The 27,476-nt window shown below is 42.7% G+C and overlaps 1 protein-coding gene across 1 annotated transcript in view; it reads left to right on the top strand.

The window, feature by feature from the left end:
• ATP6V1H (ATPase H+ transporting V1 subunit H) overlaps nt 1-17,078 on the top strand; it is a 77,039-nt gene extending 59,961 nt beyond the window's left edge. The window contains exons 13-16 of the mRNA XM_083187097.1: nt 2,506-2,631; nt 7,016-7,117; nt 10,349-10,462; nt 16,688-17,078. Of these exons, the coding sequence (XP_083043223.1) occupies nt 2,506-2,631; nt 7,016-7,117; nt 10,349-10,462; nt 16,688-16,748 (403 nt within the window). The 3' untranslated portion in view covers nt 16,749-17,078. The remainder of the gene's footprint in view (nt 1-2,505; nt 2,632-7,015; nt 7,118-10,348; nt 10,463-16,687) is intronic.
• Nucleotides 17,079-27,476: the final 10,398 nt, after the last annotated feature.

The raw sequence follows: 27,476 nt of genomic DNA, 5'->3' as shown, positions 1-27,476 counted from the left end.
ACCTTTTACTGCTACTATTACTGTTTATGTAAATGCATTCTGAATGACAGCAACATCCTACCATCCTTCTACAAGAATATATAACCAACTAGGTGATTCATCGCGCCCCGTGCCCCCCCCTCCCGCAATTCACGGACCCCCCGTGCAGCCCCCTCCCGCGATTCGCAACCCCCCCTCACGCAATTCACGCCCCCTCCCACGCTTTGCGGACCCCCGCCCTCTCCCGCGATTCGCCGACACCTGCGCCCCCCCCCTCCCTTGATTCACGACCCCTCCCGCAATTCACGGCACCCCTAAGCCCCTCTTTAGTCCCCCGTATACTCACACACCCTTATCACTACCCAGCTTCCTGCTCTCCTGAACCGTAACTTCCACTACTGGGGAGTCGCTGACGCTGTTTTGCCCACATGCCCCTATCATGCCTCATAGCCCAGCCTCCTGCTCTCATGCAACCGAACTCCCACCCAGTAGGAGGAGACACTGACTAAGGGCCACCATCCTGTACTCCTGTACTGCCACGCTGGACCCTCACCCACTGGCAGAAGCTGCACAGTATCTCCCACCCTCCTCTTTAGTCCCCCTTTTGCCCACACACCCCTATCACTAACTAGCCTCCTGTTTTCCTGTGTCGTGACCTCCGCCAGTGGGGAGCCGCTGACTCAGAAACACCCTACTATACTATTGCACACACACAGCCCTCCCCACACCCACAAATGTCACTGTACCCTCCACACTATCAATGTACATCTTACTCTTAACCGCTTTTTAATTAAACAAAACAATACACACCCCCTTCCAAATCATATGCTCTCTATTTAACACATTTCACCTATAACTCAAGTTGCAATACAGGCCATCTTTCATACAATTCTAACCATCTTTCTCATATACAAATGTTCACAAATTAAGGGGGCGCAGCCCCTTACGACGGTGTGAAGAGCGCCCGTAGGGCGCGATGAATCACCTAGTATTTTTATATTTCAGTAAGGTATCTTGAGGACGGGACCCATGTGTGCACACAAAATGCATTTATGTTGTAAAAACACATGAAATACACACTAATATATTTTATTTGTGCATGAAACAAGGTTTCAAAACATCTCAGGCACTGAATTTGAACGCTAAGCAATTATTTTCTTGCAAATATTTAGTGCCAGTTACATATCATGTCCCCAGTAGTGCCAGTTACATATCATGTCCCCAGTAGTGCTGTTACAGATGTCCCCAGTAGTGCCAGTTACATATCATGTCCCCAGTAGTGCTGTTACAGATGTCCCTAGTAGTGCCAGTTACATATCATGTCCCTAGTAGTGCTAGTTACATATCATGTCCCCAGTTGTGCCAGTTGCATATCATGTCCCCAGTTGTGCCAGTTGCATACATATCATGTCCCTAGTAGTGCCAGTTACATATCATGTCCCTAGTAGTGCCATTTACATATCCTGTCCCCAGTAGTGCCATTTACATATCCTGTCCCCAGTAGTGCCATTTACATATCCTGTCCCCAGTAGTGCCATTTACATATCCTGTCCCCAGAAGTGCCAGTTACATATCCTGTCCCCAGAAGTGCCAGTTACATATCCTGTCCCCAGTAGTGCCAGTTACATATCCTGTCCCCAGTAGTGCCAGTTACATATCCTGTCCCCAGTAGTGCCAGTTACATATCCTGTCCCCAGTAGTGCCAGTTACATATCCTGTCCCCAGTAGTGCCAGTTACATATCCTGTCCCCAGTAGTGCCAGTTACATATCCTGTCCCCAGTAGTGCCAGTTACATATCCTGTCCCCAGTAGTGCCAGTTACATATCCTGTCCCCAGTAGTGCCAGTTACATATCCTGTCCCCAGTAGTGCCAGTTACATATCCTGTCCCCAGTAGTGCCAGTTACATATCCTGTCCCCAGTAGTGCCAGTTACATATCCTGTCCCCAGTAGTGCCAGTTACATATCCTGTCCCCGGTGATGCCAGTTACATATCATGTCCTCAGTAGTGCCCGTTACATATCTCCACACTAGTGCCAGTTACATATCGTGTCCCCAGTAGTGCCAGTTACATATCTCCACAGTAGTGCCAGTTACATATCATGTCCCCGGTGATGCCAGTTGCAAATGTCTGCAGTAGTTCTTTTAGCAAAAGAAAGCAGAAACTATGTTTTAACAGGTATCCGGAAAAGGGATACTCAACCTGTACATATTTTATCTTCTTTCTTAGAGTCTGCTAAACAGAGACCAGCACACCACCACCAAAAATTTAATTCAAAAACATTTTGAATAATCCGTATAGCAGCATTGAGAGGCATGATACTCATCACAGTCCTGTTTGATCCTGTTATCCATTTCAGTCTGCCCGACTATTGGTTCTGTGGGGAACCACCTCCCTTGAGAACATATCTATTGATATACAGTATATTATAAAATATTAATAGATGTAAGCAAGTGTCTGTAGTGTGTGTGTAAACGTGATGTAGTCATGGTGAGAGTGTCATGGTTTTCTTTGCTGTATTTGCAGCTCATTTGATGAGTACAGCTCAGAACTGAAATCCGGAAGGTTGGAATGGAGCCCAGTCCATAAATCAGAAAAGTTCTGGAGAGAGAATGCTGCAAGATTAAATGAGAAGAACTATGAGCTCTTGAAGTAAGTACTTGTGTCTCAGAAGCATATCGAATAGACCTTTTATTCAAGCATCTGGAAAATGTTCAGAAGTTAAAATGATACCATGCTGGTTATATTTGTACTGTTAGTTATACATTATTTAGATTGCTCTGAGGAAGCATTTAATTATGTTCTACATCTCAGAGAATTTTTTCACACACAACATACCGAACACGGCACAATGCTTGGATTTTTTTTTTTTTTGTGTTCCAAAATGTCAGCTTTTTAGCATCATGTAGGATTAAAAATAATTCATGGTTTTAAAAAATAATAAAAAGTGATGGTTATTTAACCCCATTTCACTTATTGATTGATTTGTTTTATTTATATTTTAATACTAGCTGGAGAACCTGGGGTTGCCTGGTATTTTAAGAATGTTTGTTTACAAAAATCTATTTAAATAGTAAACACACAGTATAAATAACATCGTGAAAATCATTTCTGATGTAATATTAGCAACAAACGAAGTTCGTTTACATACAACCTCCAATCGCAAAGCGTAATTTGGTATAGTCAGAGAGCTGAAAATGCTGACAAAGCCTGCTAAAGCTCACTGCGATAATAAACATTAAGATCATGTCAAAACATTTAACATAAAACGCTCGCTCCCAGGCGTAGTGAGGCCCCACCATGCAGGAACGTGTGTTCGGGGGTTTTAACAACCACCACTACACGTCACTGCCCCAATAAGCGTACAGCAAAAATTTAGTTTTTTAATTGAAAAAAAAATTAAAGGGCATTCTTATTTCAATTTTTTTAGTTAACTTGGCCGTGTTTTATTACGCTTGTATGTAAAATTTCACAATCTTCGCTGGTAAACTGTTTTTTTTATTGAAAGACAAGACAAATTTTCACTTTTATATATTAGATAGTGATCCTCCTGTGTAGTACTTAAGGTATTCTAATCCGCTAATGTTACCTACAGTAAATGTTACTTGAGAACAGGCGTAAGACCTCTACAGAGATAACAGCTGTGGCAGGATAATTACCCTTCGATTGGTATAATTCTTAAGCTGGGTACACACTATATTAGTGATCTCAAACTTGCAGCCCTCCAGCTGTTGTGAAATGGCACATCCCAGCATGCTCTGCTTTATTTTTAGCTTGGCTTAAACCTCTGCTGAGAATAGAGTTCAAGGCTCCTGATGCTGAACAAGTTGGCCAGGCAGTAGCATACCTACCAACATGACCCTCTCCAGGAGGGACAGAATGCCCTATTTCTAGACTTTCCTCTTAATTTATGATTACCAACACCTTGCTTCTCAATTAACCAGTTTAAAACAGGTGATTGCAATCTTAAATGAAGAGGGAAGTCTATGTACAGAACTTTGTGTCCCTCCTGGACAGGGTTCTGTTGAGAGGTGTGCGATAGGCTTTGGATGGTGGTAAGCAGGGGAGGATCTAGAGGAGAGGCTACAACTCAGTTCAATTCAAATAGGGGACGCACAGCAACTGCCACCAATTGAAATTCTAAACTGGCTCACAGGCAGTTCATGTTTCCCCCCTATTTGAATTTTGGACCGTGCTGCAAACCCTCCTCTGGAGCCACAACTGGTGGCATGCATCCGTGTAACTGCTTCATAGTGTACTGCCACTGTAACCTTCTTCTTATAGAGAGTGGAGTTCTTGTGCTCCATTCCCCAGAGCGATGTGTCTGTGACGCTCTGTAATAATGAATAGGTACACTGTATATTTACTACATTTCATACCCAATCCATATTATATGGGCTGGGTATGAAATCCCGGTTGACAGGATCTTTTTTTTAATTAATGCTTTTTTTTTTGTATTGTATTGAATAGTTTGTTTTGAAAAATCAAACTACAGTTTTGCTTTGAATTTGGTTTATTTTTATCATCCCCTTTCATGGTCTTTAGCATTCTGTTGTGTGCTTCATAGGACAGTGTATAACAGCGAGATGCATATTACTGTCGCCAATTAATTCTGTAGCCATGTTCAATGACTCTGCTCCTGGCAGGGTAATTTGGTCACTGGGATTATATCACCAGCACACTTACTGAGCAATTATAATAAAAGTATGTTCACCTTACATTCCAACTGCCACTTAATTATTTCCTTGTATGTGGTTATCTCATTAAGCTCTTTAATAGGAAAAGCTATGCATGTTTGTAAGGTTATAGAAAATTGTTTATTGGCATTAAGATCCCATTAGATGCCTACATAAAAAACTCCGACTGGGGACGAGACAAAATGGCTGTAGTTTTTCTTTTGTTGAAAAGGGTTAATTCTTGACAAATGGATTAATTTTCTGTATGCCTGAAGGGGTCATTTTAAATTCACATCATTTAGATTTAATTGAATGCATTTCAGCAGCTGGCATGATCAGCGGTCTGTGCTTGATGGTGGTGGGTTGAAACGATTCCCTGGTTTGCTAACACATCGATTACTTTTCTGCATAGTCTCTGAATTGACCCGCATAGTATTTTATAATTTAGCCATCTAAAAAGAAAATTGTCTAGAAACGATGTTCATAGAAAGCTCATTCTGCTTAGCAGATTAAAGCTGCTCAATTTAAGTGAGACGCTAAAATTACCTTTGATTTTCTTTTGTACAAATCTAAATAGATATCTCAATTGATTAAAAGAAATGAAAGGAGTTTTTCAAAGTTTGTCATTGTGAAGATTCCGTTTCAATCCATTTTGAATTGTGGACGGATTAAAAGTTTGTGCTTAACAGTTTTTTTAAAAGGAGGAAATATTTCTTTCAAGTAGCGCACGTCCCTAATTGCACAGATTGTTCCATTGCTGTACTCTGTCCTCGAGCTCAACAGATGGGGTGTTTTTTAAGTCTCTTAGGTAGGGTATACAATAGAAGACCTCTTAGAAGGTATACTTTTCAGAAGCAGATTGAAACAATATATTGTCTATATCACTCAATGTGCTGCACATCATGTGGGCCAACCCTGCTGCATTGGGTAACGATATATAATGTGATCGCACACCGAAGCGTGTTTTGTGTACAACTGCACAATATATCGTCCTAGTGGTCCTTGGGTGGCTGGGGGGATGCATTGTACTGATGTGTACCCAGCTTTAAAGTGGATTCATTAACTTAAGCATAGGATTATGGATTTATTTAATTTGCCATTTCTACACTTGTCTTGTGAATGCATCAGATCTGCTTCTCTAGGTTCTGAGGGTGACTAATATACTACCGGCCCCTAATAACATTTGGAGGGATGTTGTTGCACTGGGCAGTGTATCCTAACACATTCTAACATGGCACAAATGTATGTATGTCTGCTCTACCATACAGTAGCTGTGATCTCTTTACCCCTTAGCCCCACTGTGAAATCCAGTGTTAACCCAGCTTTAGATGCTCGGCCAATCACAAGCGGTTTCCTGTGCTTGTGGCAATCACTGTTCTGTTAATGTTTCTGCTTCATAGGTTGCTATAGCCGATGTTCTTTTTTTTAACTTTTTTCTAAATGTAGTGCGCAACTCCGTTAAATTAAATAAATTAATTTTATAAAAATTATAGGAATAATATAGCGCAATGCTACTTAAATAATTTCTTTAAAAAAAGTAGATCTGAATTAGTTTAATTAAGTGCAGTGATATCCTTTGAACTTACTAAAGTGCAATACGCCAAAATGGATACAAGAAAACTGCATGCAGGTACAACTACAAACACAAAGGTACACAGAGGTTTTGAATGGAATGAGTTCTATTAGTAGAAGATGTAATAATCTGCCACTTGCAGTGACTGCCTAGCAGCTGCCGTGACTTTCCACTATTTAGAGCTTGCTGCTAATCGCGTAGGGCTATCTGTTCCAGGTCAGAGGCGTTTTCTGCCACTGGGACTGCCAGTCTGGACTGTGATAGCAGAAAGTGTATAGGAAGCCACTCCCCTGCTATACCATCAGCCTTACCAACTTCTAGGGGCTGCAGCTGATGCAGTCCCTATAAGTCACTGTCTTGTTATTTTGTGTGCATGCTCGTGAACGCCATCACGTGCACAAGTACACTACCACTCCAGCCCCCCATCCACACACACAAACCACTCCCATCTGGCTGGTTCTATCCAACATGCAAGTAGTCTAGCACAGCATGTACACGACAGTGGTTAAGTGACTGTAGACCATGAGATTAATATTAAATACTTTCATCTAAATATGAACTAATATGGTATACTGTCATCTTGGATGATTTGCAATAAGTAAAATAAGCATTGTAAAAACGTGTTCGTTTTTATATCAGTTTAGAATTTATTCTTGTGTTACATCATATGTCAAAAAAAGTTGATTGAATTCATTTCTACTGTGTTGCAAAGGTCAAGTACGATGATTTTAATCTTTGCTTGTGCGAAACCTTGCTTCAATGTTCTTTGCTTTTTAATATTTTGTAGAATCCTAACAAAGCTTCTGGAAGTCTCTGATGACCCACAAGTTCTTGCTGTAGCTGCCCATGACGTAGGGGAGTATGTACGACATTACCCAAGGGGAAAGAGGCAAGTGGTTCCTTATAATATAACTGCTAGTACAGTATATGTTTCTGTCTTTTACTAGCTGTTACATAGGGATTTTTCCTTTTATTATTTTTTAAACTCTTTAGATAAATATGGAAAATAGTGTAAACATCATTTGATACTACTCTTATTATTATTTTTTCATCACTTTTAAAACATCCTTTTTAGGTATGGTATATGGGCGTGGCTAACTATTCCATGTTTATCATTCACCGACAGTTTGGAAAGTTGAAAGGGGTGTGTTATAAAAGGCAGTCCTTATCTGATTTGCTGACTGTGGATTTTTTTTTTTTTTTTTAAGAAACTGTTATTGCCGCTCTGAATTTTTCCATAACGATTTGTCTTCCTTGGAGGAATTGACCTGTGCTCTAGAAGCAGCTTTGTGTTACTTTTACCAAATACATGAGTCCTTAAAAAGAAAAAAAAAAACTTGCATTACCCTCAGTATGCACAAACTTGGTTTTTGGTTCATCGTCTATATAGCAGAGATTTTTTACATTTTTAGTTCCAGATGTGTCCATTCGTCTAGCCTCAATAGGCCACGCAGCGGGAGATGCCTGGTGTGAGGGGGCTGACAGGTCCCTTGTAATTCTGTTAGCGTTAGGCGTCTTTTTTGTAAAAAATGTGTTTCTGAGTCTGTGTATGAAGCAAAACGGAACTTGATGTGGAAAAATGCTGTAGTCGCTTCATCAAAATGTTTTGTATACAGATTCAGAGACTCCGTCTCACAAAGATAGGAATGGGATCATTGGGTCGAAATAAAGATTGACAGTCATTAGGTGGACACCACTAGGTTGACATACTGGAAGGTCAACAGGGATCTAGGTTGACATGGCACAAGGTCGACAGGTGGTTTGGTCAACACCAGCATTAGTTCGACATGGTCTAGGTTGACAGTCAAAAGGTCAACATGGGGTTTTTCGCCGGTTTTTTGATCCGAATGTCGACACAGTCAAGATGGACACAGTTTTAAGTGCACCGCGTCCCCTCGCATGGCTCGCTGCGCTCGCCATGCTTCGGGTACGGTGCCTCACTGCGCTTGGCACACTATTTTATTCTCCCACCACGCCCTGGTGGATGGTAGGGCATGAAATACCGCCGGTCGGCACATGTCGGCTCAAAAAACAGTGAAAAACCCCATGTCAACCTTTTGACTGTCGACCTAGACCATGTCGACCGAATGATTGTGTCAACCTAATGACTGTTGACCATCTTTAGGTCGACCAATCGACTGTATCCTCACAGTTTGAGGGCCAGTTTGACACCACTTCAGCAAAGATGCGTGAGGACACATCTGTACAGACTGATACAGTATACTGTACATAATGTACCGTACAGTACATATTATATGTTACATGTGCATTTATTATGTATATTCAGAGAAGGTTCCACAAGCTGATGCTCTGTGTATTGCCAGTGGCCGGGCATGCGCAAGATCTCACATGCAGCCAGGAACCAGCGCAGCCAGGAACAGCTCTGTTTCTGGCTGTGCCGGTTCCATGGTCTCTACTGTAGTAAATGGCCAACGACTCCTGCAGCTGTTGAAATCAATAGCTGCAGGTGTGGGAACTGTTAGTGCTAAGGTCCTTTCATACATTGCCTGGCATATCAGTACACTGCAATCTTGAAGATAGCAATCCCAATAATAACAGGGGCTCTATGTGTACACATCACCAAAGTAATACATGGGGAAGAAGCTCTCCTATAATACGTGTTCATACATCTACACCTTAGTCTCCTGAAAAATTATATGAATGTTGGATTTAACTCTATGACTAGTAGAGCCGTATTAGATCTGTTCTGCTGAATCTATCTTTAGGAACCCCTTTAAAATTCCATAGGCTTTTAACCTAATCACCTAATCACCTTCTCCCACTCCCGTGTCCAAGACTTCTCTCGCGCTGCCCCCCTGCACTGGAACAACCTCCCGCAACCCATCAGGCTTTCTGATTCCCTTACCTCCTTCAAGCGCTCCCTCAAAACCCATTTTACTAGCCTATCCCTCCTCCTCCTAACCTCTCTCGCTCCTCCTATCCTGCCTATGCTACCCCTCCATCCGTTCCCATCTGTTCCTATCCCATTGTTTTTGGTTCGTCCACCCACCTCCTTTTAGTTTGTTAACTCTTATGAGTAGGGCCCTCCTTCCTCATGTACTCAACCTACCTCTTAATCTCACCAGTGCTCCTGTCCTGTTCTTTCCTTCCTCTGTTTCATCTTCAGTCTCCTCGACAATTTCGACACCTACTTCAGAACTGATGCTGATTTTAGTTCTATCCGCTATAACCCTATTTATGCTGTATTTTATCAACACACCCTGTACGTTACCTTGTAATTTGTTTTTTGTTTGCTATGTACGGCACAGCAGACACTTTTTGGCGCCTTATAAATAAATAAACTAACTACTACTACTACTATGGTCCCCTTCGATTACTTGCAAAAACGACTGCAATCTGTGTTGCAATCTTGTGGTGGATGTAAAAAGTAAAGTGTTTTCTGGGTCATTGCATGTACCACTGTGGGAGTAAAAAAGGGTTCAGGTGATCCTTTTAGGGACCCCATTAGAATTCCATAGGCTTTACTTTTTCCACGTTTTGTTATGTTACAGCCTTATTCCAAAATGGAATGAATTCATTTTTTTCGCTCAAAATTCTACACACAATAATACAATATGACTGTGAAAAATATTACTTTCCGGGTGCACTTTATGTAACCCATTTTTCTATTCTGAGCTTGGTTTCTGTGGATATTTACATGGTCTAATATAAAAGAAGCTAATATTGGAAATTTGGTAAAAGCTCAGACATTCGCTTAACTAAATGGCTTAAGAATTGTTTTCTGTTGAGATATCAGACCAAGACCAGTGTTTAGAGATGTGCAGATCCGGATCTCAAAATGGGATCTTATTGGCTATCCAGCTGTCACATGTTTTGAGAGCCGGGTAAATCCGGATCTGCACATCTCTAAAGAAAATATATGTTTAATTTAGCCTTTTATTCGTTTTTGAATTTCACGATTGTTGTCCATTTAAAATTGCGCTTTCTGAAATGCAAAGTGTTAATATAATATAAAAACTATTGTAATAAATAAGAATTTGCTTTAGACTCCACTGTTTGAATTGCTAAAGAGCTCTGCTCTAGTCTTCCCCCATAGCTGGGCTAAATCCATCAGGAAGATCGATACGATCAATATGCCAAGCTTCTCTCTCTTTTGCAGGGTGATTGAGCAATTGGGTGGGAAGCAGCTGGTAATGAACCACATGCATCATGAAGACCAACAGGTTCGCTACAATGCTTTGCTGGCAGTGCAGAAATTAATGGTTCACAATTGGTAAGTAACAGTTTGTGAATACACATTTATAGTCATTCTGTTTCCATGAATAACGTGGTTTACGGATCAGTACAGGTTCGTCTGCTATGTTAGCATTTGTGGAGAAAGAAAATAAAATTTCCCAAAGGAATAAAAAGACCAGTGGGATATTGAATCTACTCATATTTATCTGTAATTACTTCATGTAGTCCCAAATCTGTTTCATTCTTTCCAAATAATTCATCTTGTACACTAGCACAGCGCCGGGAATCACCAGGTTGCCCCCGCTGGTGATTGCCGGCGGAGAGGCACTCTATCTAACTCGGACGCACAAGCGGTGGGGGGAGCGTAAACTCTGCCTGCCTCTGCTTCAGGGAGACGGGCAGGGTTGGGGGTGCAGAGAGGCTATGGGGACGCAATGGGAGGCAGCGGAGAGCTCAGTCAGAACAGGGTGCGCGCGAGAGCATCTCATGCATGCCCCCTTCTGGCAGAGGCTGGTGGCTGGCTGAATGACAATGGCTCCACCTGTAGGTATGAAGTTTGTCTCCTAAAAGTCTGGCAAGCACCAACTTAATAACAATACGATCTCTTTTTTTTGCAATAGAGTTTGCACAGCTATGCAGCGGGTAGATTTGCCATTAGTACAGTTGTTCCCAAACTTTTTTGAATCACGGCGCCCTAGAGAATCACAGTGGTTTTTTTTTTATGTTTTTTTACAGCACCCCTAAACCAAATGTTTCTTATTGAGAATTAAAAAAATAAAAATACTAACTTCAGTAATTTATGTTAATATGTCATTCTTTGGTTCAATTATGTGGTGAGGGACAGGATTCCCTTCTGTTTGTCCAGATAAATTATAATTGAAAGCCACAAGCACTGGTTTTGCCTATTACTTTGATCATTAATAAGGGGTGGAACTGGTCCACCAACCCTAGGCACCCCTGCAAGTGTCCTGATGCACCCCAAGGTACCACTGCGCATAGTTTTGGGACTACTGCATTAGTGTCTAGTATTTAACTTTGTTCTTCTGGGAATTGAACATGACCACCAGAGGGAGCACTGAGGCTACTTAGAATAAAATAAAAATAAAACATACTCATTTTGGGTAGGGTTCTACTGCAAGTGCCCCGGAAATCTGAGAGTTAAGGGGAACTTTGGCATTTTAGGTAGGTATAATGTAAGTTTCTAAATTCTTTCCTAACACCAATTTACAAAACTGGGTAAATTAAGATGGGAGTTCTATTGAAGATGAGATGATACCCATACAACCAATCAGATTATGGGGTCGATCCAATTAGGTGCGTATGATTCAAACTCTTGAATCATCACAGCACTGGGCAACACTTTAAAGCAGACTGAATTTTCTTAACAGTGCTCGCCCCTCGATAGGGTTTGCTGACAATTTTAAGCAAATTCAGCCCAGTGAAGGGTGTGAGATCAGCTTAATTCGGGTGCTGTTTTCAGCGTTTAAATGGCATCTGAACTGCACATCGACCCCTACAGATGGAGCAACTCCTTGCAATAAAATCGCCATTCGCCAGCCGACGGAAGGGGGCACACGCACAAGACACTTGCGCGCCCAGTTCCATCGGAGCCCTCCACCACCCTCGACAACCTGCCCTAGCTCCCCCTGATCCCCGCCCATCTCCCTGAAGTGGCCATATATTGTATCAGATTAAAGCAGCCCAAATCGGAGGTGTTTGACATCAGATCGGATCTCATGCGCATTCCCGTGCGCAATGGATTGGATACTAGAGATTTTATGTGCAGCACAAAAAACATAAATCGTAACTGGACCATCAGCGGCACATCGCGGGTGCTTTTTTTTTTGGCACCTCCAATGTATCACATCCGATGTCCCTTGAACTCCCCCGGCAGCTCTCCCCCCCCCATTTATTGCATGTAAAATATGGCACATCAAGTTCCAAGTCGGATGGAGCCCACCTGGGGAGCAAATCTGACCTGTGTATGGCCACCTTAAGACGATAGAGGACTAAGTTCAATTGTCTGCCCTTCTTCTGATGGATCTGGGGTCCCAGTGCTACAGAAAACATAACACTTTCACCATCTATGTTGTGGATATTGTCCAGCACTTTAATTTCTGCTTTCAGCACTATAGTAATCTTCTCTATACGGTTTCAAGAACGTAGGTCTTTGTTACAATATATCTTAATTCAACAAAAACATTTCCTGCGAAAAATCCCCCCCCCACATTTTCTACATTACGGCAACATTTCACCAGCAGCTACATTAGTCAGATGTGTTCCGGCTTTCAAGAGACATCACTCACTAATAATCCTAATGGGCTCTTAGTTCTCCTAATATCAGTACTGTTGCTTTATTCCAGTAGCTAAAATAACCGGTATCATAATCTGTTTAAATTTCAATCCCAATCCATAAAGTTGTTTAGCATGGTTTACCCACCTATTTATACCCACTGTCATTCTGACAGACAATCCTGATTCTTCTTGTCATTTTGTATCCTGTTACTTAGATGATTGACTAAGGCACTATTTTACTTCAGTATTAAATCAAGATTGCAAAGCACTTTGCATATATTTTCTATAGATGGGTCTTTAAATCCACAGGGATCATGAGCTAAACCATTAAGTATTATCAAAAGTAAACTCTAGTGGAACTTCACATCCTGTGTCTGGGATTTTAGCTAGATGGAGCTGTCAGTCAGTTTTCACTTATTTTAATAGGCTGTCATTTTGATACATACTAAGTTTTCTTTCTTTTTTTGTTTTTTGTTATTTAAGTTGGGTTTTACTATTACCACAGCACCATATTGTGTTCAGCCTCCATTTCCTGCTCTTCCATAAGGTTCTGTTACTAGTTTTTAGCCAGTCACCAGTCAGAATAACATCAGCATAGCCAACGCCATCATCGATATAGTCTAAGCATAGACTATTCAAATTTGTACAGAATTTTTTAGGAGTTTAGTGTTCTGATCTTGTTGTTTGAAAATCTGAGAGAGTTTTAGGCCAAATTTCATCAGAAATATCGAAAATTTTGAAGGGTCCACACACTTTTAGCCGCATGGCCCTCGTTACGAGATAATAGAAATGCTGTAGACTGTTCTGCATTTCCATCGGGATCAAATTGGTATCGGGTGATTCATAGCTCGGTGTGATTTGCTATGCAATTTTGACGGGATGCAGTTAAATTCCCGGCGGTTGGGATCCTGTCGTTCAGAATCCCGACGCCGGAATCCCGACCGTCGAAATGCCGACACATTCTCCCTCCTGGGGTGTCCACGACACCCCTGGAGGGAGAATAAATTAGTGTGCCGAGCGTAGCGAGGCACCGGGCCCGCTGCGTGGCGAGCGCAGCGTGCCCGCAAGGGGGGGCGATCCACGTCCCCCCCTTGTCGGCATTTCGGCTGTCGGGATTCTGAACGCCGGGATCCCGACCGCCGGGATTCAATACTGAATCCATTTTGACTAGTAGTCAAAATCGCTAGTGCAAATCGCACCATTTGTACACAGCATTAGATTGAAAGTTTTCAGATATTTTGACTAGCAGTTCTTGATTTTCTAGAGGGGGCGTCGGCACAAAGAAATATTTCTCTTTACTACGAGTTGTCCTGGATCTTGTACATTTTTGGCCTCTAAATTGCCTTAGTAAAACTTTCTAACACATCCATACCATGAAACATGCAAATAATAAACAGGGTTTTTTTCTCTATCAGATTACTCTCATTAATATTTTTTTATGACGGAGTTTTACGTTATCCCATCATCACGAAATGAGGGGGCTCTAAACCCCAAGATCTTTTGGTGATGCCAGACCACGTGCTGTCTTGACCTGCACCTTGATATTCAAGGAACATCTGGAGGATGGGCTGACACCCCACCCACTGAAAACTGATGAAAATGATCCATCTGTTCTGATTAGGTCTGTCTAATGAGATCCGTGTCCTCTTAACATAAGCTGCTAAGAAGAAACGTCTAGGCCAGCAGTCACTGAGCGATTAGCAAATCTATGGTGATAATTACATTCAGCAGGATGTATAGATCTTTGTTATAGATGACAGATTTATGGCTGCTATCAGTCTGCAAGACTGTAATGAAGCGAAATTAAGTATCGTCAAATGGAAAACGTCCATTCATTGAAAACACCTACATGGTATAAGGAACCTTTCAGACATGTATACGGGCTTCCCATAGATTGTATCTATACCAATGTGATTTTCGTATAAGAAATTGTGAGGGTAAGCGCCCAGGTGAAAAGTGGGACCATCAGAAAATGATCTTCACAAAATAAATACAGGCAATTAAGTATTTAGTTATTTTCACTTAATTGTAATATATTATTTACTATCTTTGTTTCTGTTATTTTCATTAATTAAGTTGGACTGAAGAATGTATGGACAGTATACATGTTTAGTATTACTGCCTCATTGAGGTCATGGGTACAATTCCAACCATGGTCCTAACTGTGTGGAGTTTGTACATTCTCCCCGTATTTACATGGGTTTCCTCCAGAATTATAATGGTACTTGGCTTTCTATAGTCTAAGAGGGTATGCGATCTCGGATCACAGCTGTCGGTCCCTCCCGACAGCCGAGATCCTGGCCCGTTTGCGGTTTGCCTGACAGCCTATCATCGCAAAGGGGGCGTGTCTACGTAAACAGCCGTGGATTGTTGCTACACGGCGGGATCGCGGCAATCCACGGCCGTTAACGGCAGACCGGGCCAGACAGCTTTTAAAGTCGGGCTTATTCTGCCGTGATGCCTCTTGAATGCTGTATAGGGCCCCGCCGCTATTTCCCCCATCGGATATAGCGGCGGAGGATTGCATACCCCCTAACACTGTATGAAAGTCGACCACTAAAGATCAACAGGGCTTGGGTTGACACATGAAATGGGTCGGAAGGTCGACAAGCATTATGTCGACAATGAGAAGGTCAACAGTCAAAAGGTCAACAAGTTTCTCTAATTTTTTGGTCTGCATGTCAATGTAAGTTGACTTGGACACAGTATCTGTGTACTGCATCCCCTCACATGGCTCCCTGTGCTCGGCACACTAATACATCTCTCTGTGAGCTGCCGGCATTCCTCCTTTCCCCACAGCTTCTTTTCACTGCTGCATCCATGTTCATCTAAAATAGTAAGGTGCAGTGCAGAACCGTTGTGGATTCCTTGTACTCTTCTATATTTCATACAGTAGATATAATAATAACCTCTAAAAGAGGACAACTGAGATTATAGTTTCCTAACTGCTCATAATATAATAAAAAATTCAATATGTGATTTACTGACGAAGAGTCAGGGTGTAAAGCCAGATAGAAGCCTTACCCTTTCAGAAATTGGGCAAAACATGCACTGAAGCATCTACTAGCAAAACACAACTAGTAAAAGCAGTTTATATATAAATATTGACAATAAACATTCTCCGTAGTGTTCGGTTTTACAACCCGACTCTTTTGTAAATAAATCCCGGTGTAATTAAATAAATTGCTTGCGTGGTATCTTTCTACCCGTTCTGAAAGATTAGTGCCTAAGATTATAGTCTGAGAAATACAATGTACTCTAATGTGAACTTGCTGTTAAAGTCCGATGTACAGATGGAGCCGGCTTTATTTTTGCCCGGCGCTCGCCAGAGACTAGCTAGTGTCCCAGTATCACAGCGGCTGGGCAGAGTCTCCCTGCCCGTCACTGCTTCAGGGAGACGCCGCCCAGTTCGGGGGGGGGCGGGCTAGCCAGAGGTTCTGTTCTTCCTCAATGGGCGCCATGGACCCTCATGAGGGAGAATAGCCCCTGTGTGGGTCCCCCATCCTAAGTATAACCATCTGTGGCCTGTTTGAGCTGGTTCCAAATATACAGTGGAAAAAAGATGTAGCCCGTGATATAATGCGTCTCTTTTTTGCGGTTTCTAAAAGTCACTCGTATTCAGATACTAGAATGTCTATTTTCCAGAACTTGACCAATGTAATGGTGTGCGACTTATATGCCCAATATGCAAATAAGATGCAACTTCCCTGAATTTTTAGACCAGGAAGCTTCCGATTTATACGAAGCAACTGTAATTCAATGGATACCGTATAACAGTTGCAGGCCATGAAGTAATAGGATCCCAGTTAGCAGATCTAAACCACCGCCAGCCCCTGCAAAGATGACAAGCATTACATCTGTATTACTAAACTAGTGATGTGCTTTAATGAGGGGCAGTCATGTTTGATGCATCTGCCCAGAATATCTGTTGTAATTAATATTGTTTTCTTATTCTAATATCTTTTAGGGAATATCTTGGGAAGCAATTGCAGTCAGAACAACCTCCAACAGTCACCGCAAGAAGTTAAATATGTCTAAAACTGGCCGTCATTTGCACGTTTTGCTTCTGTATCAGCCATTTATTATCTTGTGTTTTTGTTATCCGTAGCCGTTGTTTGTGTGTTTTGTACTTTGTTTTGCCATTACAATCCATCTTCTTGTTGAGCATAAATGTGAAGCCGTTCTAGTGTGTTACAAATCACTATTACATGGTGGACGGAGGGGATACAGGACATGACTTATCCAGGTTACGGTACAGAATTTAAGAGGAGTATTCCACACATATCTGTATCCTCTGTAATTTATTGATTTGTGAAAATGACAATAAAATTAAACATTCCAAAAAAGGAAAAAAAAACTTCTGTTTTTGCTTCTTCTTTTTTAATTTTTTTAACTGTTGTACTTTGTTTGGACATATAGGGGGAAATTTACTAAAGGAAATTTGTAAAAAATAGGTGTATTTGTATCCAGAAATGCACTTATTTTTGACATTTACTATCCCGAAAATACGGCAATTCGTATTGATAGCACATCGAATTATTTTCGGGATAGTAAATGTTAAAAATAAGTGTATTTCCGAATACAAATACACCTATTTTTTTTACAAATTTCCCATAACCTATGTTATTAGGAGAAAATTAAGGTTGCCCTTTATATGACAAAAAGAGAATAATAAAGCGGTACAAATGAATCCAACAGAGAGTGGTCTGTCTAGTTTTCAAATTCTTTTCATGTATATTACATATAATTGATAGTTTAATTGCAACTTTATCTTCAATTATTGATAGTCTGACAAAGAGACTTTATATTATGGCTTTGTATGAAAAATATTCATTGTATTTTAAAGGAATTTTAATGGGGTTTTGAAATCTTTTTTGCGTATTTCTCAATGCCCGAAGGAGATTATATTAATAATGCATGAGCATATCTAAGCCTACTGTGGGGTTATACCATAAGAAGAAAAATCCCTGAAGACAAAGGTGTAGCTGACAATACTGTATGCAAATTATTATACTTATATTATGGTTTTATGGTTTTTGTTTCTGTAGGGCTAATGCCAGCATTCATGCGGCTTCAAACAGCAAGTCACTTTGCCCACTAGAATTCCATCTACAGTCCGATCTGTCATCATTGTATCAGAATAGAAAGTTTTTTTTTAACCCAATGGGTTTTGGAGAGTATTGTATGCCACAAGTGTGGTGGTGCTCCTAGGAGTTTGTCAATGAGCATATAAAAAGGGGCACAAAAACAAAACTCTTTTGACATACAGGAAAAATAATACATATATTATGTTTTTTAAATGGTATGATTTCTCACTACAGCCTTTTTGTCTATGCTAAAGGGGCATACACACGTTGAGGTGTGTTCTAAGCATTTTTGCTAAGCTATTTAGGGCGATTTCCCAGTGTCTAGAGAGCCCATACACATGCAGCGATGTGTACTAAGCAATTTTACTTAAGCAAAAATATAGAAGTCAGGGCAGTGGTTCAGGATGATGTACATTGTGATCGCTATCACATTCTGTACAGACAGAGTGATTTGCAGTCACTTGCTAAGCAATTTGACCAGATTTTGACTGCATGCACCGACTTAATTAGTGGGAGATAGCCATCGCTCGGGTATACAAACTTACTTTCTAAGCGATGCGCTCCCCTCTGAAGGGAAGCAGTGGAGGAGGAGGAGACGGACAGCAGCAGGACACCGGTTTCTCCTCTGCCCGACAGCAACAGCAGACGGTGGCAGCAGCAGGAGCAACAACGGTGAGTTGTGCTGCTGCTGGGAAATTCTGGCAAATTGGTGGCATACCGGTTTCTGGCACTTTGTGGGTATACCTGGCACTGCTCTATTGGGGTATATGTGTAACCCCCCCCACCCACCCCCACACTATGTTCATTGGCCGCACCCCATGCGGCTACACCCATTTTCTTACATGCACCTTTGCCTCGCGCACACAGTACCGCAACAGTATTTATTTAGACTGGCACCACAATCTGGGGGGCATTATCTGGCACTGCTTGGGGGCATTGTTTTTCTGCCATTGCTGTGGGTATTTGGGGCATTGTGGAACTGGCACTGCTGGTGGCATGTGAATATATGGCATTACTGGTGTCACTATGTGTATATATGGCACTGCTAAGTTTATGCAACAGTTGATGCCCTTCCCCTTTGGTAGCTCCACCCACAGTTCCTAAATCTATTTTCCTACAAAAATAGCACTGCCCATACGTCACTTCTGCCTGCACACAAGGGGGAAGATGATGGCACCCTGTAATTCTGAGCTCTGTCCGATGCTTTGTCTTGCCTGAAAATCCAGGCAAGTTTTATCGCCACCCTCCCCCGGGCTCAGCGATGGTCCCCATTCCATGTCCAACCGCTCATCACTGTGTGGGAGAATTGGTGGAGACGCGCTACCAGCAGCTGGAGGAGGCCGCCACAATCTTCAGGACCAAGGCCCCTGGGTCCGCCATGTACACCCTGGTCTCCCGGTCTGAGCTTTCCTATGAGAGGACCCTGGGAGAGGATTAAGGTAAATGGGGGAGGCTGGGCCCTTGCTCCTCCACATCATTCAGGGGAATCCCCAGCAGCCCACCATCAGCGCCCCCTCCTCCTCACACTGGGGTTTTGTGTGTGCCCCTCCCCCAATCCAACATGCAGGTGTCACTTTCATATGTGCCTACTACATGTATAACCCCCCCCCCGTATACCATACACTATACTGCCCCATACCCTCTACACTTTCAGATGTGGCTGCTACATGTATAATATCCTCCCTTATACTGTCCCATATCACCAACACTCGCATATGTACCTGCTCCATGTATAATACCCACCTTTATACCATACATTATACTGCCCCGTATCCTCAACGCTCTCATGTACCTGCTATATGTATAATACCCCTCCTGTAGACCATACATTATACAACCCCATATCACCTACACAATCATATGTACCTGCTGCATGTATAAGACCCCCCCCCCCCCCCCCTGTATACAATAAATTATACTGCCCTATATCCTGTACACCAGTGATTTTCAAACTTTTTACCTTGCGGCACACTAAATAAGAAGATTTTAAAATTGCCAAGACACACTATGAGATCCCCACATTGGCCCCCACAGGAAAAAAAAACGAACTTATTGGTCCCCATATAAAAAAAAACAATCCCACCGATCCCCACAGGTAACAAAAATATAATACATTCAACTGGGGGTGACTGTAAACTGGTTTGGGCATCTCTAGATCTGGGGGCACACTAGTGTGCCATGGCTCAGTGGTTGAAAAACACTGCTCTACACTCTCATATGTGCCTGCAACATGTATAATACACCCCCCATGTATACCATACATTATACTGCCCCATATCACCTACATACTTCAAATTATTCATGGAGTCTTTAAAAGAAATTGAGTGGGAAGCATTATTTGAGGGGAAGAATGCAGAGGAAATGTGGGAAACATAAAAATGTGCTCGAATCACTAACAACTAAATACATCCCTATAAAAGCAATAAAAGGTAACGTCGATAAGAAAAAGCAATCATGGTTGGATAACAAATCAATCAACAATAAGACAAGAGCATTTACATTTTTTAAGGATAACATAAATGACGAGGCATTCAGCAAATACAAAGAAGAAAAGCGAAAATGAGGAGCGCATAGCCTCTGAGAGCAAAACAAATCCCAAGAGGTTTTTCAAATACATCAATAGTAAAAGAATAATTAAAGAGAACATAGGCCCATTAACCAATATTGATGGTAAAAGCTTTACAGAGGATAAGGGAAAAGCAGAACTGTTAAATTAATTTTTCTCATCAGTGTTTACTAGGGGAGAACAGACATTGGAATTTACAGATACCACAAATGGGACGAGTGAGCCAGATCTTAATATTGCTTTCACGGCAGACGAGATAAAATTGCGACTCCGCAAACTCAAAACAGACAAATCACCAGGCCCAGATGGGATTCATCCTAGGGTACTAATAGAATTAAGGGAGGAATTAGCAACCCCCTCTGTATTGCATTTTTGAAAACTCACATCGGGTAAGGTACCAAAAGGCTGGAGATTAGCTGAGGTAGTGCCAATTTTCAGTAAAGGAATAAGGGATGACCCAGCTAATTACAGACCTGTTTAACATCAATAGTGGGTAAATTATTTGAGGGATTTTTAAGGGATGGTATCCAGGAATATTTAGATCTTCATAGTTTAATTAGTATCAAACAACATGGGTTTGTGAAAAATCGTTCATGCCAAACAAACTTACTAGGCTTCTATGAGGATGTCAGCAAAAATCTTGATAATGGAAAGGCTGTAGACTTCTTAGATTTTGCTAAGGCCTTTTATACAGTGCCACACAAGAGGTTGATAAACAAAATGGAGGAACTGGGACTTGGGGTAAGAATTTTTAGATGGGTAGGGAACTGGCTGTGTAATAGAGAACAGAGAGTGGTTGTGAATGGAGCAGTATCAAATATGATACCAGTACTAAGTGGAGTACTCCAAGGGTCGGTACTAGGGCCCATTTTATTTAACATATTTATTAACGATATTGGGGTGGGAATATTCAGCAAAGTTTCCATCTTTGCTGACGACACAAAAATTGAGCAGAGTTATTAGATCAACCGAGGATGTCTCCGCACTTCAGAACGATCTTAATAAACTAGATGAATGGGCGAACAATTGGAAAATGAGGTTCAATGTGGATAAATTCAAGGTTATGCACCTTGGAAGACCAAACCAATGTGCTAGTTATAACCTAAGCAAGGAGGCATTGGGTAATTAAGAACTTGAAAAGGACCTAGGAGTCCAAATAGATAACAAATTGGGGTGCAAGGCTCAATGTCATATAGCAACAAACAAGTCAAACAGAATACTAGCATGTATAAAAAGGGGTATGGAAACTAGGGATTCAAAAGTAATGATGCCACTGTACAAAGCATTGGTTAGACCACATCTTGAATATGTAGTACAATTCTGGGCCCGCACTATAAAAAGGACATCATAGAACTGAAAAGAATCCAATAAGGAGCAACAAAGCTAATAAAGGGTATGGAGAATTTAAGCTGCGAGGACAGATTGAACAAATTGGGATTGTTTACGCTAGAGAAGAGGCATTTAAGGGGGGACATGCTTAATATGTACAAATTTATCAGCTACTGTATACGGAACTGTCAAACACCCTTTTTACCACAAGGAAGGACTTTTGGACACATGGTTCCCTTAGAAGGAAAAGTTTTTTGACGGTCAGGGCAACTAAACTATGGAACTCTGGAGGTTATTCTGATCGGAGCGGCCAAACGTGCGTACGTTCACCATTAACGTACGCTAGCCTTAAGCGGCCGTTAGGGTTAAGTCCACCCACAAATCAGCCGCTTACGTACGGGCGGAAATACCGTGGAAGGGGAGTGGCGTACAAATGAGCGTACAGCAACGTACGCGGACGGCCCAGCCCTTGCACTCCGACAACAGGCGTACAACTGAGCGTACGGCGCCGTTTACGGACGTCTTTCGTCCGTCTCCCCACCGACTTCTTGCGGAGATCTGAGCGTACGCCAGTTTGCACGGACGGGTCCCTATTGTTTTCAATGGAAAACACAGCTTATGTCACCGCTCGTGAGAGTGAGCGTACGTCCGTGTACGCTGCCATACCCTTCACATATATGGACCTGCAAATCTTGCCTTTCAACTACAAATCTCACAATTGATTAATTAATCTATTTGTTATTCAATTATTGTTTTCTATTAACTCAATTGTCTACCTTAATAAAGACCTAATAAAACAACATTTGAACCCTCATTACATGTATATTTGTTATGTTCTAATGTGGCATTTTAATCACTATCTATGTGTCCCCATATTGCTGTTACTTTTAAATCAAGTTATGTTGGTGTTTCTGTATATGTACTAAATTATGTCCATAATTAGTTTGTCCAAAATGTGTAACATGTATACCTACCCTGATGTTATGTGTGATGTTTTAATCGAACAACATTAAACATTCATGCATTTTCACTATGTGTTATTTTACTCAAAAACACACACATTCACACATCAATCATTACCCCTCACCTCAAATTACAAGTATAACTTACAGTACACATCTGTATGTACCTACCCTTACAAGCCCTCTAACATATTTATTAGTAAAAACACAGGCAAGTTCGAACTGTACATAAACTTTTATTTTGGACAACAATAATAAGGGGGGGGGGATAAAAAAAAATTAAATCCGGGCCTCCAGAAGTCCAAACAGGATCTGGAGGTACAGGAGGGTCAATACAATCTCCCTCATTAGGGCTGCCACCTCCTCCTGCTGCTGTTCAGTGTCTGTAGTGAAGGGATAAAAAAAAAAAAAATATATATAACATACACAAATGTTTGTTGTATTTGTACATAATAAAAAGTTCAGAGTTATGTGTGAAGGCCACATACATTTTGAAACTACATTGAAGATGGGTCTGCTGTAAACACAGTACTAAAAAATAATATGTTAACACACACATACTGTACATAGTAAATAACATTAATTAAATTACTCCTTCATGGATGAATGTATGCTGTATCCCAATTGGTACTTTGGTTTTGGGGGACTGTCCTCTAACCTCACAATTAGGCTGTGCTATTTAAGGGTTATGACATTGTTGTGGCTTAAGCACTCCTTACTATTTTAAATTTAGGACATTGCTGTACAAATTATAGGCCTACAGCTATGTTTGTAAAGCATGCATCCGCATGGCCTCACACACTATTAACAAAACAATCTCTACATTTATGTTGCACATCATGCTGGGAACTGGAGTTACCCAACACCTGGAGCCACATTACTACCACACCACTAATGTCGGATATCTCATTGGATGTACTGTTATGTCAATTATTCAAGGGGTGAGGCATGGCCACACTCAAAAAAACCACCAAGGGGACCCTTGTTCCTGGAGAAGGACAGGACACACCCAGGGGCGTAACTAGGTTTTCAGCGCCTCCCCGCCGGATGTTTTTTCGGCGCCCCCCCCCCCCCCCCGCCACCCGCCACCCGCCACCCCCCCACCTAACCTGACCCCCCTTCTCACACTTACCTGTCCCCGCAGTCTGCATCGCGCCCGGCTCTCTGCCGGGACCTGCCTGACGTCACGGTCCCGGCCGGCTCCTGCAATGAAAACTGACTCTTAGAAAATGGCTGCCCCCATACTGCAGACAGAAAACTGTCTGCAGTATGGGGGCAGCCATTTTATAATAGTCAGTTTTCATTGCAGCAGGAGCCGGCCGGGACCGTGACGTCAGGCAGGTCCCGGCAGAGAGCCGGGCGAGACGAAGACCACAGGTAACTATACCTCCGCAGCCCCCCCAGCGGCGCCCCCAATTTCTCTGCGCCCCCCCGCCACCGCGGGGGCTGCGGAGGTATAGTTACGCCACTGGACACACCTCATGGTCGCCCTGCAGTGATATGTTGCAACTAATGTTGATGTTGGATACACATATGTGGTTGTTGTGATTGTTTATGTGTAGAAATGTGTAGGTAAACATTAGACACATTATTTACTTACGGCTACTTGAGCCATCCTGGTCGCCGCTGGTTGGCTGTGCGGTGGTTGGGGGGGTCAGGAGCAAGGGGGATGGGAATTTGGATAGAGGTAGTGGGTGTGAGTGGGGATTGGAGAGGTTTGGGGTGGGTGGTGGAGAGGTGTAGGGGGGTTGGAAATGGGGTGGGGAGGGGGTGGGGGTAGGGGTGGGGGTGGGGGTGTGGGTAGGGGAGGGGGTTGGGGAGGGGGAGGGGGTGGGGGTTGGGGATGGGGAAATTGTGTGGGCCCAAGCTTGAGCCATTGTCTCGGCCTCCTCTTCCTCCTCCTCCTCTTCCTCCTTCTCCTCTTCCTCCTCCTCTTCCTCCTCCTCTTCTTCCTCCTCCTCCTCTTCCTCCTTCTCCTCTTCCTCCTTCTCCTCTTCCTCCTCCTCTTCTTCCTCCTCCTCCTCTTCCTCCTCCTCTTCCTCCTTCTCCTCTTCCTCCTCCTCTTCTTCCTCCTCCTCCTCTTCCTCCTCCAGGGCTGCCTGCTCCTGGGCTGCCTGGTCCCGGGCTGCCTGCTCCCGGGCTTCCATGCGTGCCCTTGCCCGTGCTGAAATGTTCATGTTGATGACATCGAAATCGAAGATTGGGTTGCATAAAAAACGGGGAAAGAATAATTCACATTAGTCATGCTCATAACCTTCCAAATTATCATTGCTGTTATATTTCCGACATTTATCATGCAAACTAATTGATATGCTACACCCAAAAACTGAGCAACTACTTAAACCCCCCCCCTATACACCCCCTATACACCCCATATACACCCCCTATACACCCCCTATACACCCCCTATACCCCCCATATACCCCCATATACACCCCATATACCCCCCATATACCCCCATATACACCCCATATACCCCCCATATACCCCCCATATACACCCCATATACCCCCATATACACCCATATACACCCCCATACTCAGGAACATATTTATAAAAAGTACACAAAACATTGCTAAAAAACGCTGACATACTAGTAATCAAAACTTACATCGGGCAATATGGCGGCGAAGGCTGCTGAGAAAAACCGGCTGCCGCCGGCGCAGGTCTGACCAGCGCCGCTCAACCTGCCCCAGGCTTCTGCGGACGCCGGTCGTCGAGAAGATCAGGCGGCGGGCAGCAGTATACGCCCGCCGCTTGTCCGCATTGCTAACATATGGGCCCCGGGGCCCCAGGTGACGGTCCATAACGTCGACCAGGGCCAACAGCTCAGGGGTGGAAAAGGGCCTAGCTCGATTACAAGTCATAGTGGCAATGGCGCAGTTATTAATTGCAGGTACATATATCACTTTTGGTGCTTGCTGATTGGTCGAAAAAATTGTTTGTTTGGTATTAACTTTATTAATCCCTCTTACATTAACAAACTGGATGCGAATAGAAACTTACGCGGACCGTTCCGATATACACACACCACAACCAACAGCATGCATTCAATGTAGAGATGAACTGTATATACAGTGTGCGGAAAATAATACACGCAACCATCAACTTATAACCACGCTGCTTAAAGGGGGCACGATACAACGATTTCCATGGAGAGGAGTACTGTATTTACAGTGTGTGGAAAATAATACACGCAACCCTCTACTTATAACTACGCTGCTTAAAGGGCCACAATGCGACATGTTGCTGTATGACAATTTCATACACATTACATATGTAAGGAAAGCATTGTAACGTGATGTTTTGAAATGTGACTCACAAAGCATACACGAACTCCAACAGATACCAGCTGACAACACTCATCATTGGAATGACAGGTGCACACATTTCACGATGTAGCCCACAATGCTCCACAACCTGTGTATGTGCATATACAGGTGATTGATCAGGTGCGTTGAGACCTGCGTAATGTAAGCGGGAATTATCGGCGGGAAATATCGGCGTAAATTTGCATCTACATTGCGTGGAAAAATATACGCCCCCTTGTTCATGGCGGGAGATTAACATATAAATATTCAGTCAGATGCAGCCCACAATTGCTGCAAACATGTCTGACTCAGACGATTCCGCAGCTGAGGACGCTCTGCAGAGAGCTACAGCACAATCCCTGCTTGATGCACTGAACAAGAGGGAACATGAGCAGAGAAGGAGGGCCCAAGAGAGGAGTAGCCTGCAAGATCAAGCGGGCCCCTCAGTAACAGGCCCTGTTGAACCTCCACCAGCTCCACAAGGGCCAAGCAACCAGCCAGAACAAGAGGTTGCATCTCTCCAAACAGGTGTGACCCAGCAGGTGCATGGTGAGAAAACTGGGGCCACCAGAAAACGTGCTGCAACATCTAGGGTGAGGACTGAGCAGGATACCACCACCAGAAAGAGAAACCCTGCATTTGTAGAGGCCTAAATGCAAATTCTAGTGCCCAGGGCACGCGAATGGATTGAATTGGCAACCAGGAAGCCTAGTGCCAGTGCAAGGAGAAACCTTTGGGAGAAGATCACAGAGGAAGTGAACCAGGTGGCACCAGTGGTCAGAAATTGGGACGCGGTGAAGAAAAGGTTAGTGTGTTTGTCAGGGCAATTTTTCAGCAGTCTCCAGCAGGAACTGAGGCCCTTATTCTAGTTCACTCTTTCTGCCCAAATATTTCTTAGATGGACAAAACCATGTGCACTGCAGGTGAGGCAGGTGTTACTTGTGCAGAGATAATCAGATTTGGGTGGGGTTTTACACCTGCCTCACCTGCAGTGCACATGGTTTTGTCCATCAAAGAAATATTTGGGCAGAAAGAGTGAACTAGAATAAGGGCCTCAGTTCCTGCTGGAGACTGCTGAAAAATTGCCCTGGTCTTTGTCCCCCTGATGTCATATGTGTGTACATATGTTACATGTATGTTTTGAGACTAATAGAAAGGTGTGTTTGTAGATAGTGCTACACTTCAATGTCCCATGTGAACACAACCATGTCTAATAACCCACATTGATATATGAAACATGCACCATTGGTGTGATGTGAGGTTATGGGCACAGTTCTGCTCATGTGAAGTATGTGATGGGACAAGAGAAAGTGTGTTTTTGTAAGAGTTGTTGTAACATGTTCCATATGATGCTACTGAAACAAGAATGACCAAACTGTGCACATGTAGCTGGTGAGAAACTACACATCCCAGTATGCCATTCCATAGTTAAATTACTCCATAATAACCACATTGTCAAGCTATGGTGGAATGTGTAGTTTCACACCAGGTGGAGGTGCCT

This window comes from Crinia signifera, chromosome 5, assembly GCF_055691185.1.
Source record: "Crinia signifera chromosome 5, ASM5569118v1, whole genome shotgun sequence".
NCBI lineage: Eukaryota > Metazoa > Chordata > Amphibia > Anura > Myobatrachidae > Crinia > Crinia signifera.
Note: the sequence above shows the minus strand (reverse complement) of the source record. Positions and strands in the feature narration are given on the sequence as shown.